At 40.6% G+C, this 18440-nt stretch overlaps 2 protein-coding genes across 8 annotated transcripts; one reads left to right on the top strand and one right to left on the bottom strand.

Moving 5' to 3' along the window:
- Positions 1-3408: 3408 nt before the first annotated feature.
- Positions 3409-15957, bottom strand: acp7 (acid phosphatase 7, tartrate resistant (putative)). Of its 4 annotated transcripts, none has more exons than XM_071498110.1 (15): positions 15884-15957; positions 14875-14997; positions 14569-14684; positions 13663-13863; positions 13381-13563; positions 12312-12337; positions 11298-11395; positions 7131-7193; positions 6122-6236; positions 5753-5866; positions 5022-5088; positions 4537-4604; positions 4369-4440; positions 3853-3990; positions 3409-3743 (listed from the first exon to the last, which is right to left on the bottom strand). In XM_071498110.1, exons 3-15 carry the CDS (start codon positions 14675-14677, stop codon positions 3678-3680), a joined length of 1320 nt encoding a protein of 439 aa, XP_071354211.1. In that variant the 5' UTR covers positions 14678-14684; positions 14875-14997; positions 15884-15957; the 3' UTR covers positions 3409-3677. The 4 variants fall into 4 exon arrangements, 3 of the variants coding, with proteins under 3 accessions (XP_071354211.1, XP_071354210.1, XP_071354212.1); XM_071498109.1 differs by having other exon boundaries at positions 15797-15954; XR_011693637.1 differs by lacking the exon at positions 4537-4604 and having other exon boundaries at positions 15797-15954.
- Positions 15093-18358, top strand: LOC139632865 (KATNB1-like protein 1). 4 transcript variants are annotated; one of them, XM_071498114.1, is made up of 10 exons: positions 15093-15202; positions 16173-16300; positions 16406-16443; positions 16528-16804; positions 16920-17035; positions 17126-17176; positions 17257-17346; positions 17503-17607; positions 17730-17823; positions 17943-18358. In XM_071498114.1, exons 2-10 carry the CDS (start codon positions 16193-16195, stop codon positions 17973-17975), a joined length of 912 nt encoding a protein of 303 aa, XP_071354215.1. In that variant the 5' UTR covers positions 15093-15202; positions 16173-16192; the 3' UTR covers positions 17976-18358. The 4 variants fall into 4 exon arrangements, with proteins under 4 accessions (XP_071354215.1, XP_071354216.1, XP_071354214.1 ...); XM_071498115.1 differs by having other exon boundaries at positions 15103-15202; positions 16188-16300; XM_071498113.1 differs by lacking the exon at positions 15093-15202 and adding an exon at positions 15386-15548 and having other exon boundaries at positions 16188-16300.
- The last annotated feature ends 82 nt before the right edge of the window (positions 18359-18440 follow it).

Below are 18440 nucleotides of genomic sequence, written 5' to 3'. Positions count from 1 at the left end.
TTTACGTCAGTGGTTCCCCAGTCTTCTTTGTGTGATATACCTCCACAGCTTCATTAACATTTCTGGTAATGTTCAAGGTCTCAAATGGAACTGGGCATCGTTTAACATTAACACTGATTAGGCTGTATGAGTGGATCTTGTTGATATTTTTTCATTCAGTGGAATGTCTCTTAACTTGGTAAAGTTTGCAATCACCATTAGTGCCATTCATAACTAGCGTAGCTACTTATTTTAATCACTTATACAGTATTTCTGGCTAACTATTTAAACAACTTATCCATTCCCTTTAGCTGTTTTTACCTTTTATCCATTACTTGTAGCCATTACTTTTAGCTAACTGTTTTTTTCCATGTATCCATTACTTGTAGCTAACTGTGTAGACTTCTGTGCTCTTTTGCTAACTATTTTCACACATTCCTAATTACAACACGGTGTTAAAGTGTTAGAGCGGACTGAATAAAATCAGCTCATGATTGCCAGTTTTTCAAATTGGTTGAGCTACTTCTAGCTGAAACTGAGGACAACAAGATTTAGTGTAGCCTACTGACAATCACAAATGGGATCCTTGAACAGCATCTGATATATTGGGTCTTACTAACGATAACAACTTACAGTACATGTGTATTTTAACAGCATATGTGTCTCCTTAGACGGGATTCATGTTGTTTGACTCCCCACTGTGGTTTATCAGTGAGGATTCTTAGACTTCACTTTGAAAGTTATTTTGACCCAGGCACCCTGCCTCCCATATCTCCAGAAATAATATTCTGCTTTTATTAAATGCCCAGTCTGATCTATTTCAGTTTTTCTTATGGGGAAAATGAAAATTGTATTTTCCTCACAAAACCCTGCTTCAGCGTGGGCGCTGTCATGTTTACCTCAGATTTACCGAGGCAATATTGTGTGTTCTCGATGCACACACAGTGTTCCTGTTGATGCCACACTCTGAAACCCTGTAAGCCGTTGTGGTGTTGATGTTGAGAGTGCAATTATGGTAAGAATGTGCCGCAATGTGCCTGAGCAGACTGTACTTGGCTGTTTGTCGTGGTGGTGGTCTGAGGCTCTTTAAAAGTGGCGCTTTGGTTCTGGAAGAACACTGAGCTTCTGGATTGATGAAATATCCGTGAGATCCAGCATCTGAGGGCCTTAAATTCATTACACATGTCCCCAGTCTCCACAGTTTAACCCTGTGATCAAGTGCTGCCCCTTGATCACCCGTGGAGAGAAATACCACACAGAGGCGCGCTCTCCTGTCTCCTAAGGGAATTTGTTGTTGAATGTGAAAGCTGCTAGAGACTCTTGAAAATAGATAAATAATGTTGGTAAGCCACAAGAGTTTAACTGAATTGAATTTAGAGAGGTCTCATGGCTGTTTGCTGAAGAGAAAGAGACATCTGCTTCTTAGACTTGTATGTGGTCTTTAGAGAGTTCATTACTTTTAGGGTTTACTGAGCCATAGGCTTTGTAAAGGATAAATAGCTGTTGATGTGTCATTAGAAATTAGCCTGCTGCAATGAAGTGGGAAAGCTATGTGGTCATGTCAAGGTCTCGGGATGTTGGGTAGTCTAACCAGACAGCACGACCTGTTTTAGCGTGTCATCAACTGGAAATGAACTCCAGTGTTAAATTAATCCAACATGGACAAACTCCAGTGAAGTGTAGCATGTCGAACTGCCAGGAAGGCACCAAAAAGACAGAGGAGCTGAGTATTTCAGATAGGTCTCTTCAATCTGCTTTGTGTGTGAAACACAAAGACACAATTCCTCAACAAATCTGACCCCTGATATGTCAGATCATTGCTTGAATTAAATGGCTATCAGCTGCCTTGTTAACAGGCAAGAATTTCTGTCAACAAAGGCCGTTAACCACAATACCATGAACCTGCTGTGCCTCTATCACAGGCGGTAACAAGCACATCATATATCAGCAATAGGCTTGTGATCTAAAGTGACATGTTATTTTCTCCTCACTCTTTTTTTCCTGGATTGTGATCAATGTTTTTTTTATTCTGGTTTTGAACTAAATAACATGAACTAAATAATGAAGAGTGTGTACGCCACGTGACATGCTCATTATTTAAGGCAAGAACTTTCCATCCATCCATTTTTGCATCTTACACTGTACATAGATGACTAACTGGAAAAGAACCAGCTTTTATTGGACTATAAATGTAGTCACTAACAATTGTAAACAAATACAGTGATACAGTCTAGGCTACAGTTTGGCAACACGTACTCTCCTCTGCAGCCCCCCCGCTGGTCTGTGCAGTCTGCGATCAGCGCCACTTCTTCCATGTGTCTCTTACTCAGTGGGAGACAACAATGAACTCAGTACAGCATGAGCAGGCCAGAGGTCAGGAATTCAGTGGTGTGGGACCATCTTTTCAAAGGTACTTTTACTGTCATGAGGCTGTGTGTGAGTGGCAGTTAGCAATGGCTAGGCACACCAAGAGCGTGTGAGTGCAAGGTGTGATCACTGTATGATTGCGTGTCTGCCTTCCTCAAGACACCACCGTGCTGTGGGGCATCACATTCAGAGAGGAGTGCAACAGATCAGCATTTACATTTACTGACATGGCTACTGACGCCTGGCTACTTCAAGACCCTGAATTTGTTACGGATAACATGCTGTGACACGCTGACTTTGTCAAATCTGCCATAATTTAGTGTCTTTCTGGTATTTTGGGGCCTGCAGCTTTTATAGTGATTAACATGTCTCCTTGTATTGTAGGTGCTTCGGAAAAAAATGTCAGCCAAATAACGTGCTATATGTTAACTCATGTGTGTGGTGTTAATGAATCGTTGATTTTGTATATGTAGACTATGTTGTGTCAATAAAATTATGCAGAGATAATTGCACTCTAGTGCTAACAGACCGCTTGACAATTGAAAACACAGACGCATGCAGATCTACACTGGTTGTCTGCCAATACTCATCAGAGGCAGCATGCTGTTATTAGAAATTAATACCACCATAGTGGTCAGAGTAATGGCATAAGCAACACTCCTCTGGGGGAAAGTACTTTCTCTCACTCTGCATGTGCCCAAGCCACAAGCATCCCTGAGTTACATAAGAGTCCTTTTTGTGTAGGCGTAGACTTCCATGTGTCTTTCTGTCTCTTGACGGACACTCAGATGGACAATGAAATGAGGTTCTAATATCCTGATCGGATTAGCCAAGGGGGAATCTGTCATCTTGATAGAGTGATAGAGGTGAGACTTGATCTGTGTATTTCCAACATTCTGAAATGAAAAATGTGCTCTGGAGGGAATGGGGCCTGGTGTTTGCCAGACTCATGCTGTTTTTATCTGTTGTCAATGGATAATTCATGCAGCAAGGAAGGGATCTACATCTAAAGACAACTCAACTTAGGCCACAGTGAAGAACGACACTGACCGAATCCAGACATGCATAAAAAAAGCACAATTTATTGAAATGTAAAACAATTTTTGATGCCCTGATTACAAAAACTTGCAGCAAACCACATTCATTATATACATTCACAGTAGATGATCGTCATATACAGTAGTGGCCCTCTGATTGGATAAAACATACTAGAACATGTCTGAAATGAATAGTGTCATGAATAATCAGGAAGGAAAATATCTATACGTTTTATTATCACTGCATAATTAGTATAATAGTTCAAAGTGCATTTCCTGAGCAGATTAGTGTCCTCAGAGCCAGGCAGAGAAGCCATGCTTTTCTTTCACCACCCATATGCTGTCAATCACCTTCCCATACTGGAAGACAGAAAAGACTTTGTTATTACTTACACAATACTCTTTGTTCATAACATGTATCATTTCACCTTTGCTTTGCTTGTTTGCCTGTTCTTCTTTGTGTTCCCACCTGATCGTCAGAGACCTGCTCCAAGTAAACATGAGTGGCGTTGACCACTTGCATGCGGGTGTAGCCGTAGTCTGTGCTGCGGAAGGCGCTCCACTCTTTGGGGTTTGGATTGAACCTGTCAGTCCTCTCTCTGCAGCCCTGCAGAAGAATCGGCAGTGACTGAAGCTGAATCTGTTAGCGATGGACCTCATGCCTTTCTCATAGTCTGTCCACAAAACCCTGTGTGACATTTACAACTGTGGTTGTGCCTCGGTGTGAGTCTGGCTGCCTTTCGATATGCTGATGACTAATCCCTCTGTGGCTGGATGACAAAGCATGCCCTGCGCTGCATGCTACCACATCAGAAAACACTTAACCAAAGGAACAGCTGGTACTAAACATCTGTGGCAGGCCAGCTGCCGCACACACAGGCCTTTCTATAATACATAGCATTGTTTTTGTTGATGTTGCCGTCAATTCATGCATTGATCTTGGTGGGAAAATGTTACCAGTGATGCAGTGATGTGAAGTACTTACAGCTGAGCCTGTGATAATGTGAACCGGAGCTTTGGGGTTCACATAAGGCTGCTCTTTGCTCCCATTGTACACCTAAAGAGAAAAGCATAGCAAGTCTCATTCTCTGATCCCAAACAGAGGCTAAAAAGACATAAAGAGTGCTGTGAATTACATAATGTAATAGCTGACCTTGTCACCATAGACAGGCCAAAGCCTCTCATAAGTGTGCTCATGTGCCCATAGCTCCAGATCCACTCCTGTGAAAGTGGTGATAGTCACAACCTTCCACTGAAAAAATGACTGCCCAAACAGCTCATCGAAACACATCTCGCTGTGTAATCTATTGTTTCTCAGATGCTCTGCCCATTTAATTTTGAAATTTCTCAGCAATCAACAAAAGCTTAAGATCAGAGCAACCAAAACTTTCAATGTTCCACCACAAGTTAAATAACTAAATGCAACAAACAAAAGTCTAAGAAATGTAAGACAGGAAAAACATTTGGAAAAGGGCTGGTGGGATATCAGCCAGACCAAAGGCCTGCTTTTTTACTAAAGGATGTTTGGATTGCGCCGCTCTCTGCAACTGTTAGGACATTAATGTATCTGAGCGTGCAAATTTGTGATCTTAAACACCCATTAGCAGCACACAGCTGGTTGTCGAATAGGGTGCATACCATAGCGGTAAAATAGATCCTCTAGACCAGGAGCTGGTGGTTCAGTGTCATTCCGTCCCAGTCGGACCTGAAATATTACAGAGAGAAATAACGATGGCATGAATTGGCATCAATGTCCGAAACACTACCTACTACCTGAAACACTACCTGGTAGAGACCCAATACGCCCATGCCAGCCTCTCTCCAAACACCGTAAATTGAGGAGCTATTCTAACTGGAAACTATTTGGTCAAAATTACAGTGATTATGAGAGCATACCGTACTCAATGTGCTTATGGGTTGTGATGTGGACTGGCCAGCATGCAACATGCATGACACATCTGCTACCAGGGCCAATTAAAGTGTCAGGTAATGCAGCAGGAAATAAAGCTTACAAAAACCTTTATGTGATAAAATAAAACCTTTAACAACACAGACGTGCTGTTCCTTGCATAATCATGGACACGGCACAAAATGAAAAATGAGTTCTCTGCAGGTAATTTATGTGTTTAAGGCAATGATATAATTCTCTAACTAAATAACATCACGTCAGGTACATAGTGATGTTAGCAAAATGGTGATAATTATGCTTTGCTAATTAAATGTCTGCCATCAGGAATTCTGAGGAGTCTGCGTGGCACCATCCTCCTTCACTTAGCCAGACTGTAAAGCTTCTCTTGACTTGGTTTACATCTACAAAAGACTACCTATTAGTATGAATTAATAGACGGGGTTCTGTGGTTTACACTTACATAGGAGTCAAACCTGGTACAGTCATCCTGGTCATCATCGGAGCAGTACATGGGTCTGTGTCCCATGGTGATGATCCATGGACGCACTGTTCTGTTTTCTGGCTTGTTGGCCTCCTAGATCAGGAGAAGGAAGCAGTAAGGACACACATATGCAAATGTGTGCCAGATTAAGAAAGGGAAGCAGAGGTAATGCAGTTTTATTTGAGACAGAATGACAAGTCAGTAGATTTATAATGGAGAAAAGAAAATGGAGCTACTTTGAAAGATATCATTGTGCTGAAATGGAAGTTAGAAAGAGACAGAGAGCAAGTGAGGGAACAAAGGAGAGCATTTAGTCATCGTGAATGTGTAAATGGTGTGGTCATTCACCTCCAGGTCTTTCTTCAGCCACTCATACTGCTTGAAGAGGAGCTCCTGGCCATATTTGAGATAGAAATAAACCTCAGTGGAGAGGGAGATGATGTGCGCTGACCCCAGGTTCCAGCTGTGGACACACATCATTAAAATCATGCACAGCCTCGACCCAGTAGAGGAAGCAAGAGAGCAAGAGCAGGCCTCACTTTAACCTCTGGATTGTGTGAAAAACACTTTGCGTTTTTGTTGCTTGGCACGTTGGTGTTGACCGCAGATGATTCATTTTACTGAATTAACACGCATTTGTGTCTCTCAATCATTTCAACCCGCATGGGCTTTGGGGGTGTACTTTTTACTTAATATGAGAAGACATGGAGCAAAGAGACCTTACAGTACTGAGAATGCTTACACGGGACGTTAAAGGAAAGGTATTTGTTCTGTACATGTGTGCTGTATGTTTTCAGTAGCAGCTGAGGGATTTCAGAGCCTCTGTGGTGTTCCTCTCCCTTGTTCCTGACTGTGCACATGAGCAAAGGGCTCTCAGCCAGCGGGCCTGTCTGTGTCTAGGCCCAGGGACTGAGGAGTGGGCAGCTGGCCTGTGGACTAGCAGGGTATTATCTTACCGTCTGAGAGTTGGAGGTAGAAGTGGACTATGAGTCACCCAGTCAGATGTATAGCTCCTTTGTTTAGTTCCCTTGTTCCCGAGATAGGAGAGGCAAACCAAACTAAGAGAAGGGAGCACTGCTATACTTTTCTTCCAGTTTCTCCGGGCTGCCCCTTACAGCTCATTGATGCTTACTCAAACAGAGTAGGAGGTTTGGTAGACTTTCACATGATACTTCTCATGGGTCTCTTTTGGAAAATAAGTTATTTCTCCTTTCTAGCCTTGAGTGTATGGCTAGCATCCACTTCTTATATGAAGTTTCCTTCAACTGACCACAACTGCTTGTGGTTCGTTCACCTGCTTAAGCCCGTCAAAGTCCATCTTGACTAAAGCAACTAATATTGTGCTCTTTCCCCTTACCTGTACCACAGGCTCTCAGTGTGGCCTGGCATACTGAAGCGATTCCTGTAGTTGGAGAAGTTGCTGTGAACAAACAAGATCATGAGAAATGTAATTAGATGGACTGATCATACAGTGTTCGTTCCTTGAATATCTAGCAAACAGCAATTAACACCACAAACTGCTTCTCTCTCTTATTCTGTGGTGCCTACAGCACAGCTCAAAAGACCTGCAACCCATTCAGAATACACTCAAGATAATTCCAAGCTTCGCTATACAATGTGACTGCACTCCGTTTTAAGACTGACTTCTTAAAATAACTGTATTTTATAGCCATTTTCAGTTTTCACTTCAACTTGGCAGAAAAACACAGGGCGGTATATCATCGGATAAAGATGACCATCAAACTGTGGTGGTGACATCTGCTTCTAACTTTTAAAAAAACGTAGCCATCCTTAGATATTCTGAGAAACCATACACTTTGCTGTACCCATGCTATCAGTGGCTGCCCCTCCAAATTAAAGGCTGTAGAAAAACGTGCACGTAGCCTGTGACTTCACCCTATAGGTTTTTTTAAGTCGATGTTTTGAAGCTTAGAATCTTGGTCAGTTTCTGAAGCCAGATAATCAAAATTTGGGCGACACAGGGGAGCCCTGGGTGGAGCTGAGATGGGATGAGCAAGTAGGAGCCACCATGGCTGAGTGTACTACACCTGTCAATCAAGAAAACGTGCCTCTAAATACACCCTTCTTAAAACCATGACATCTTGTTAAAAGAAGACTGTAATTTTAGATCCAGCAGCCATTAGAGGAGTCACATTTGAAGGCACTTCCACAGTGGTTTTAGCATCGAGTAGTGGTGGTTCCTATTTGATCCAGATATAGTAAGGTGCTTGCAGTGATAAATCCACCACTACACTTACTGTATGTATCATCGCTACCGCAATCACCACCACTAATTCCTAGACTTTTTATACAGCACCAGACTACATGCAACACAGACACATCCTTCAAAAACTCAGGAGCAGCTGAAAGAGCACCATCATCCACATTAAACCTGTCAAGTCCAAATATTACAATGGGTGCACCATGCAAAAAGGGAAAAACTCTTTCATGGAAAGCTCACCCTGACGCCAGTCCGCCAGTCTCTTTTCACAGTTTTTAATTGGCTCCAGAATGAAAGCAGGAGCCAGTCTTCTCAACAGGCCATTAACTAAGCGAGGTGATGGGAATGATTGTTTTCTTATCTTACGTAAGGAAGAAAAAAAAGGCAATATTCAGGACAGCAGCCGGGGCAGGGTGGGACAGCTCATATCCCTCCACTGACTGGGTTAGTGTTGGATTAGGGGTAACTAGAGAACAGCAGGGTCAGAGGTCAAAAGGCCAGGAACAGGGACACAAAAGAAGGATCACAGAGACCTTCACCAATGCTGAATAAGTCTAAAACTTATAAGACCTGAAGTTTCTGTGAACACCGACGTCAGGTTTAAAGGGCAGAGATCAGTATGATAATCTAGCAGAGGTCAATTTGCGAGCTGTGATCAGTCAGCACCAAGGAGAAACCTGTTTGACTCAACTATTCTTTATGTCCATTTTGACTATTTTGTTTTGGTGCCTATCATGATTCTATTACTCCAAACATAATCTTCAACAGTTCATAGGTAAATCTTCAAAATTTCATATTTAAGGCCTGATTATAAGAAAAATTATTTGCAGCAAGTATCAAAGAATTCACAATAACGCATTAACTGGAGTTGGTATACCCTAACTGAAGGACACAATTCATTCAAGTTTAAATTAAGCCAATGGGGTGGGATCTGCTCCTGTGAAAACCGATTAAGATCTGTGGTTCAAAGTCATGGCACTGAACCAGGAACAGTCAGAAGATGGGTTTATACTCCCATCTTGTGGCCAGAAAGGGAACCAGCAAACATTTAGAAGGAAGGCGTTTCTAGTTAGTAGTTATAAACACTCAATTTTCATTTAGTGAAATAACACACAGTCTCTCAGAATCCAAACACTGTGATATAACCAGGCATGCCCTGAGGGAAAGGACTTTGCCTGTAGAAATAAAGTCAACCGCAGGCTTAAAAGAATTTCGTTTTGTGGCTCAGCTGTGGAAAATCTGATTGAGTACAAATATGATAAGCTTATATTTGTGTCATTAAGCTGCACTGTGAGGTTCCAATGAAACATGCGAGTCATCCTCTGTAACCCAAAGCATGCTTGTTTCCATGTGTTTGCTTTTCCACTAAAACAACGTCAAGATAGAAATCTGGTGGATGTCAAATTCAATCTGAAAACCCTGACTCTTAAACTGACCCAACAATATTTTCCCTCCTCATCAAATCTTCCTTTTCATCATCTGATGAGCTTAATCCAGGCATTTGGAGAAATTAAAGGAGCCAGTTGTAGTCGTCATGAAACATATCTCTAACTCCCATCACAGGACATTGTTTCAAAGGGTGACAGTAACTTCCTAGTTCCCCCAAGGACCTGATGAAGAATACATTGTACTTGGTGAACAAAGACAGTCTTGATTGGGGCCTTAGCATCTTCTGTGGACCCGCTGTCCTCATACTGCTGGAATGCTGACTAAAAACTTTTGTGGTCAGCACACTTTCAATTGCCTTTTACCCATTAGGTTTTGAGGTTGGAAAGAGAAAGGAACAGAGAAGTATAGTGAGAGGGGAGCACAACAGACGGCAAGGAAGAAAGGCAGGGGCCAGCCACTGGGAATATTTGGATTCTACACGCCACCGCAGAACAAAACACACATTTAGGTATAGGAGAGGTGGGGAGGAACTGGATTTCTGGTTATGTAATGCAGTGAGCTGATTCTTGATATCAGTTTCTTATGTCAGGATGCAATGCCAAGAAAAAGAGACTACTGTTAGCAGCTCCTTAATGAAGACCAGGCAGTGGTCACATTACACATGGCAAGGCCAGGCGAGAACTGTCTGTACAGTAAAGCAAGTAAATATTATGGTACAAGATCAGGCACCAAGTCTTTTAAAATGCAGAAACACACACAAAACTAAGTCCCACAGATGTACTTTCATAATTCAACACAGTAGCTGCTGATCCTAAGGATAAAAAGCATATGAAGGCTGCTGAAAGTCTTCCATCATCTTTAATAAAAATACTATGAAACTGAATTTGTAATTAACCTTGAAATCTACTCAAAACATCTGACTAACAACATATTGTAATATGTTACAGTATATTTGTCTGAAGGAAAGATAACAGTAAGAATATTATATGTAACACAGTATGAATATGTCATATCTATACACAAACACCATGTACAACTGGACTATAGGCTACTTTGATTTGTTTAGGCTTTAACAAATGACTTAATCAATCTGCCTTTAATTGGTCAACTGAACTTTTTGTCTAAAAATAAAATTAAAAAAATAAAATAAACTAATCATTATTATCATACAATTTATCATAGATCTGACAAAGGGAAACAGCAAATCTGAGAAGCTAGAACCAGCAAATGTTCAAGATACGGCTCCAACGCTTAATCAATTATCAAATTATTTTTAATAATTAATTTTGATGATTAACTTATTGATAAAGTGACTAGTTGTTTCTAATTTGTTTTTACAGTATTGAGCGTATGCATTGTTCTCTCTTCGCTGTTTTGTGTCATCGTCCAGAAAATTTCCCAGACTTAAATGTGACCAACACATTCAGTGTCGATGAGTCAAGACGCAGACAGATCCCATCACCACAGTCCGTCTCTGGGAACTGAAAATTAGATACCAAGCTGATGATTCCCAGTAAAATAAATGTTTGTTTTGGAGAGGTTTGCCTTGTTTAGATGTTGGTGGTTCCTGATGCTGCTCCAGCCTTTACAGACCAAAATAGCTCCCATCTGTTCAAATGGTACAGTGAGGAGTTTTCAGCAGACCAACGTGTTTTCTAGCGGAAAAACTGCTGACCAGAGAGGGTTTTCTTTTTTTTTTTTTTTTTTTGAGGGGAGGTGCAAACACCCCCAAAATATGCACATTCACATGTTACTGTAAACATGAAGGAAAACGTTGGCTAATAGAAAGCAGAAGACACACGAAAGACCACCACACTTTAAAGAAAGATTTCTTTGGAGAATGTCTGTCTGAGTTACACCCAAAAAGTACAAATATCAGAATAAGAAAATAGACATTTATTAAGCTCCACCTACTATGCCTCTTCGTGGTTGCCTGGACAGGTCATGTAGGGCACGTAGGCTGCTATGGACTGGATCTGCCTCATGAACTCATCCCCAATCCTGGCGTTGTCCTGGAACAGTGTCATTCAGCCATTAAACATGAGGCCAAAGATTTTTCCCATTGGACAACAATGTTTCATTGTTCTCCATTTACTGATTTTCATCCAAATTAGTTTTAAGAACTGACTCAGTCCATTTTCCAGACAAATGCAGTAATGTTTCAACAGCCTACCAAACAAACCTCATTGAAACGAGAAGTTTTTTTTTTTAATTTATTTTCTCTCAACAACGCAGTTCATGGCTGTTCTGACGACTTTTACCTGCCACAGCCATTAATGACCTTTACAAAATTCCCTTTCTCTGTTTTTCTATTTATAATATCAGTGAAGCCGCAGGATGTACTTCTACATTCCTTCTGAAAGCACAGCTTGGTTATTAATTTTTGCAGGAGTCTGCTGATTGCATTTAGCATTCTCTCCGTATTAAAAAGAGGCATTAATAATGCAGGAACTCGTTTTAGGAAAAATTATATTATCATCAAGACAAGGTTATGTCCGCTAAATATCAAAGATGACAGCTGGGAGGTTTTCAGATGAGCAAATATGTTATTGGGTCTTAAGATTTGAGGTTTTGAATGGCACTATTTTTATTCACGAAATACTTGGGCGACATGACCTGGACTCTCATCTTTCACCGCAGGCTTAAGGCATTTCGCAGTAATGCTAATCATAAGCTGTGTGTCTCAACCACAGCTGTGTCCCTTTATATGCACTGATAATAAACAGCAGTGAGCCTTGGGAAGGGGGCAGTGGTGAAAGGTAAAGTGGTTTATCTGATCTGTCGTTGTGGAATTAATGGAATATCAGAGCAGCTTTCAGAGTATAAACTACTGATGAAAGAAATTTGCTGTCACTGATCTTAACTGAGCTCAGGTATCATTAGTTTATTTATTATTTATTATATTAGGAAGACAGGGGAATAAAATACCTCGTGCATGTCGTAGGCAAAGTCCCCTGTAAAACAAAAACAAAAAAATACATATGTATAGATTTAGATAGAAATAGAAAAGTATTATCTCATCAGTTTGCCTTTATTGAACTCATCAGACTTAAAGGATCAGTTTCCATTTTGGGAAATATGCTTAATAGGTTTCTTTCTTTCCAGAGTTAGATGAGAACAGCATGTACGGTTAATGTGCAGCTGCGGGGGGTTAGATTAGCTTAGCATAAAGACTGGAAACAGCTAGTCTGGCTCTGCCTGTACTGTTGGAACTAATTAATTGCTGAGCTTTAGATGCTAGCTGCTTCCCCCCTGCTTACAGTCTTCATGCTAAGCTCAACTAATCATCTGATGGCACTAGCTTCATAATGCAGAATACAGATGTGAGTGTGGTATCAATCTTCTCATATAACACTCAGCAAGAAAGTGATTACGTCCATTTCCCAAAAGGTCAAAGTATTCCTTTAATAAATGACTAGGACTACAGTTAGCTAACAAAAGTCTGATCTTGCTTTATGAGATCATAGAATTATATAGGCTACTCTGTAAACTTGAAAAAGGTGGATGGAACATAGTGTTTAACTGTGTGTCTAACTTGTTCTTTTATTCCCAAGCATGAAACTGAGACAGGGACCAAAAGCGAGAGAGCTGGAGATTCAATCAGTTGTTTGGCAAACAAATTTTGGCACAACACAGGCCCATATTCTGTTTAGTTTCTCTTTTCCACCTACTAATATTTTCAACTGTGAAAAGATGGAGCAGGCAAGTGACCGGCATCCAACACATGTTGTTCAAAAGCAAAAATTACAAATGACAAATAGGTATTATTATGCTGATTACAGTAATTACTATCTTGATAAATTGCCTCTTTATCAGAGATTTCTGTTGGATCTCAGCTAGCTTACTGGATTTGATTTATGTTAATACAATATGTTGTGAGTGGTGCCAGGTATCTGTGGATGACTAATGCCTTGGGCTCCTGCTGAAAAACGTAATGTCTCTTTTATTGATTTTACGGTGCAGAATGTTGTGGTATTTTCACAAGTGTGGAGCTTACCTATATGCAGGATGACATCGTACATGCCAAGCTGTGTCTCCTTTTGTAGTCGAGCCAGAGACTGGGGGTTCTCATTGCCCAGGTCGCCATACAGAGCAAACCTGGGACTGAAACTACTGCTGTCATTCAGAGCAGTGAAGGAGAACACATCACTCCAGCCCATGTCGCTGCCACAGTGGTACACTGAATTAACATAGCAGACATATTAATCTTTACACGTTATATGGTGATACAGTCTGACAAGCCAAAGGAGAAATTCAGTAACACTAAAACCCATCCCACCATAAGCAGCAGCAGGCTTGAGGCCTGTGAGAGTGACTCTGTGGATGTACATTTGCCTCTTCTGCTCTCCTGAGTCCACAAACAGTCTGGCGTTACCTCTAGCAGTCATCTCAAAGAGCCGACCGCCCTGAAGGCCATACTCCACCTTGCTCTCTGTCTTATTAAAGGTGGTCCAGGTCACTACCATGGAACCTGGCACTCCTGTGAAGAAAAGTTCCCAGTTATTGAAAATGTGATGTAGATTGATCTGACAAAACTCCTGGATCCACTTACTGGTGCATTTATGAAAGCCAAGAGATGCTGACTTTGCACAAGAGTGGTGCTTTTGATCTTACAGCTGGCAAGATACTGAGTTAAGCTGACGACTGGCCAGGTACTCAATTCATCAAGACATCAACTCATTTAATGACTACCACATGTTTCACCTTCATAAGGAAAGAAAAATATATTTCTGCTTCGCTGACTGTGTGAATCAGGGTGACATTAGCTATATGTGTGGCAGTGATCTGTTGCCTTTAACCTACAGTAAATTAGTTACAAACAGTGCACAGGTAGTGTTCACCTGCAGCAGGACACTTCAGCAGAACATGCTGCAGCTGTTGTTGGGAATAAACCTAAACATTTCATCGAGGACATCAGTTTTAATTTTAACTACATTACCTGACACTCACAGGCTTTTTAATATCAAAATAACTGAAAGTGAAATTGAACTTTTAGTGAACTTGTTGCAGAGCCACATAACAGTAAAAGCACCACTGCTTTAGCCATTATACTATTGAGTGATCTGTACAAAACATCTGCAAATCTGTAATCCATATGACCTGGATGCTGGCTTGTATTTTTAAGGGGAAAATAGCATCCCTAACTGAAAACACATGACACCGATACAACCAGTCCAAGGCTTACCTGAATAGGAGATATGCACCTGCTCTGGTTGGGTCCAAATGGGAGGAACACCAAGTACCAACAGGGGTGCAAGGCTTAACAAGGTACAGGCAGCATGGACAGGCGCCATTTTGACACTGCACAGCATAAACACAAGGCTGGTTAAAGTAGCAACACAACACACACACCCACGTAATAAAACTGTATGGTCACTGCAATCACATGATCTTTAAAGCTCTCATACCAAAAATCATAAGACACTTAGAGGATTCATATAAAACGAAGTGCATAAATACACTTTCACCTTTAAGCCCTCCAATAACTTACGTGACTTAGTGCAAGTTTACTCAGTGCTCCGCGGCAGCAACACACAAACACACACAGACTGTGTTTTGGTCTTTGATGAGCAACTGGACATCAGTCAACCTGCAGTCACCCTGAATGATGAAACTGCAGAACCAAAACCGCAGTGTCAGCGAGAACAGCACAGAAAAAGATGATGTGTCAATAAAAGCAGCTGATGTTGTTTTTCATTGTGCATTCAGGGAAGTGCTTCTGTGAAAGGGAGCTCAAGTACAGCCCGCAAGTCACAACTTGCCTCGAACCAATAAAGTGCCAAGGCAAACAGTGGCTATCATCTGCCTCACTGATCAGGGTAAGGACACTATATGGGCCATGGCTCATGACGCATGTGCAAGTTTTAATTTGATCCAACATTTTCCCAGATGATATTACTGATCAGCTATGGTTACTGAAGAGGTCTGTGAGATCAGGTGACCATCTCTTTAACGAAGAGATCTGCATCATTAGTATCTGAAAGGTCGCTAGAGGGTGCCCATTGCACAAACTGCATCATGAATAAGATGCTTTATTCTCTGATATTGGGCGGTATTAGACAGAATCGGTTGGAGGTGTCTGTTTGCTAGCTAGTTGGCAGTCGCTTCAGAGACTCACAGGGGAGGTTTAGCTCTGTTATATCTGCTGAGAAACGGAAAAACAAGGTGAGTACGACAGAGGCACTATTCAGGACAGGTTATTTATTTCACGCTGTGTTGTCAAGTGTTGTAACGCAGCTGAAGAGTAAAAGATTTGTTAACTATTTCTTAGACCACAGGTTGTAACCACAGGTTGCTGTTTTAATCTTGTTAGCTGTTAGCTGACTAAATTACTTGTTACTAACAGCTAAGCGTTGAGCTACACTGTAACGTACAATACAGGCCGTTTATTTTTACCTTTGAACAACACTTACAGTTTAATGGTGTGGAGTAAAGTTATCGAAAGGCGTAAATCCCAAACAAGTTAGCTCAATGTTAAATTCATTACTTAAAACACTCACAACACAACTCAGCTGTTTGGCCCGGGAAGCAGTTACTGACTACGTCATTGTGCAGAAGGACAACAATGCCCATGTGGATTATGGGAAATTGTGTTTTATTATCTTTAGCCTGGAACGCTGGAAAATGAAAACTTCATTGTTTCTTTAAAAATTCCCCCATAATACCTTTTTTTTTTTCTCACTGTACTGGCTTCACATATTTCTGCCACCTAAAGGCAATGCAGTATGAATGCTGTGGATAATGGTGTGTTTAATTAACTAACTTACTGATAACTAACTGATGAAACAGTCTCTCTTTCTTAAGGTATAATGGACTCCAACAGTGAGGATGGAGACTATCGAAATCTTGAGCATGCCTTCCATCGTGATGCAGCCCAGTACAGAGTGACCTATCTTCGTGGGAGAAGCACAAAAGAGGTGACCTGGTTCACTCATTTTAAAATGCAAATCTATTTCCATATGGTGGACCTCTTCTGCTACTTGTAGTGTTATCACCATGCAAACTGTGTTTTTTCTGTGCAGGTGGATTATGATAAAAATGAAGAGTCCAACAAAAAGAGGTAAGTCATACGTGTTTTGTGTTTACTACAGAAATTGCATTATGTATTTTAATTTCTCTACATTAAATATTCTGCCCTACCCAGGTATCCGGCGAGTCGCTCTGGTAACAACCCAGGCAGAGTTAAGCGGGTAGTGTCCTGTAAGAGAAAGACCCATCATCTGACAGTGGCTCGGAGGAAGCAGCTTGGGTCTGGGAAGGCTTATGACGCTGCAAACAAGGAGAATGAGATGAACTGCCTACAGGACATGCAACAGGAGATATTTGACATGGACCCTTGGGAGTTCCCACTAAATGTCAACAATAACGACAAGCCTGGTAGAACAGGTTCTGAACAAAGTGACTACTTTACTCTCACTGAGGTCAGAAATACTATCACCGCTCAGACTATATTTCTGTTGCCTTTGTTGTTTTTCTTTTATATTGTACTGTTTCTCTGATATGCATAATTTATCAGAACCAATCCATATTTTTCAGCTCACGAGGGATCATAGCACAATGACTGATGTGCTCTTTGGAAGAAATCTCAGACTGAAAGTAGCTTTAACGTTGTGGCAGAGAAATGTTGGAGAGCTACTGACATACCTCCTGAAGTATGTAGTGTGTAGTTGGTTGCAAACATGTGTCATGCAATATGTGCAATAGAATTTCAAAAGTATTGTTACATTACTGTCTTTGTACAGAATCCAAGACACTGGTGTGATTGTTGATTTTCTGCCCCTGATAAGCAAAAGGTAAGCACTGTATTCTGCAAGAGACTGAATAACACAGCCAGCAGGTGAGGTAAATCATTTAAATCTAATTTTCCCGACAGCATTGACGAAGACTCTACAAGGATTACCATTGGCTGTTGTGTTGACCTCTTTTCTTTAGTTAGGAAAGTCCTCACCAATCCATACGAAGAGTGAGTATCCCTGTTGGCATAAACTGTCTCATACTGCACTTTACAGAACTATTACAAAATGAAATACATAATGCACATAGAAGGACATACATGATGTACAGTAGCAGGATAATTGCAGAAATGCAAATGAATGATGGTTGTCATTTATACTTACAGGTATCTTATAGTTGGTTTAAACTGGATCAATTCAGTTTTGAAAAAGTGGTGGGAGGAACTAAGAGCAAGTGGCTTTAATGGATCATCTAAACCTCTGTTAGACAAGTAAGTTCTTTATGATATGTGCAATACAGAAAAATGCTGTATACAGCATCACTTAATATTTTATAGTATTTCACAATGTGTAGATCAAACCATTATAATAAAGTTTTTTAACTTTGTTACAGGAATTTCCAAGTTTTTAATCAGCAGTTGTTGGAGTTATGGTATCAGGAGCCTTTACTGAAGTCTGCTCCAGGAGCTGCAGGAGACATGGCAAAGGTCAGTGCTGTATGTATGAATACAGTATTACCACTATTATTGTTGACTTTGAATGTGTTTACACTGTACATACTGCACAAAAAGTTGTAAGTCTTACATACATAATCTTTTTCCCATAGGTCATTGATTCTTTTCTGTCTCAACTTACCTGACGGCAACAAAGAGCCAGATAACAGATCTTTTATCACGTAATAGTGCCCTTAAATATTTTTTTAAATATCCTTGTTGGAAACTGTAGATAGAAGCTGCTACTGTGTTTTTTAGGTTGAACTATACCTTGTCTGTAGAGATTGGTGTATTTTGTACAGTTAAAATACTGAGAATGTGCAATATGAAATTAACTATGTGGCAAATTTGATCTGAGTTGTATTGTTATCCAGAAAAACATTATATGTTTAAGTTATGTCACAGAAGTTTGGAGGCTCTGATGGCTGTAAGAATAAATGCAAGAAATTTGTTTCATTCATATGTTGTTTGTGTGTATCTCATTTAATTGCCTCAGTGATGATGAATAAAATGTGTACATTCAATTTTATAGTTTGTGGTTGTTATAATCCTTTGTGTATTCAACTTCCTTTGCGGAAAGAGACAGCACAGATATGTTTCTGTTAATTAAT

The sequence above is a fragment of the Trachinotus anak genome, unplaced genomic scaffold, assembly GCF_046630095.1.
Source record: "Trachinotus anak isolate AG129_WGS33_773 ecotype Australia unplaced genomic scaffold, CSIRO_AGI_Tana_v1 ptg000015l, whole genome shotgun sequence".
Classification (NCBI taxonomy): Eukaryota; Metazoa; Chordata; class Actinopteri; order Carangiformes; family Carangidae; genus Trachinotus; species Trachinotus anak.
This window is presented reverse-complemented; position numbering and strand designations above follow the sequence as displayed.

What these genes read in the sequence shown, in the direction of transcription:
- acp7 (XM_071498110.1), bottom strand. Translation starts at nt 14,677, where the DNA reads ATGGCGCCTGTCCATGCTGCCTGTACCTTGTTAAGCCTTGCACCCCTG. An exon ending in GGTGCATATCTCCTATTCAG is followed by an intron (nt 13,864 to 14,568) that starts GTAAGCCTTGGA and finishes TTTTCTTCACAG; the next exon opens with GAGTGCCAGGTTCCATGGTA. An exon ending in GGATCTATTTTACCGCTATG is followed by an intron (nt 4,605 to 5,021) that starts GTATGCACCCTA and finishes CCACTTTCACAG; the next exon opens with GAGTGGATCTGGAGCTATGG.
- LOC139632865 (XM_071498114.1), top strand. Translation starts at nt 16,193, where the DNA reads ATGGACTCCAACAGTGAGGATGGAGACTATCGAAATCTTGAGCATGCC. An exon ending in GTGGGAGAAGCACAAAAGAG is followed by an intron (nt 16,301 to 16,405) that starts GTGACCTGGTTC and finishes TTTTCTGTGCAG; the next exon opens with GTGGATTATGATAAAAATGA. An exon ending in CTGCCCCTGATAAGCAAAAG is followed by an intron (nt 17,177 to 17,256) that starts GTAAGCACTGTA and finishes TTTTCCCGACAG; the next exon opens with CATTGACGAAGACTCTACAA.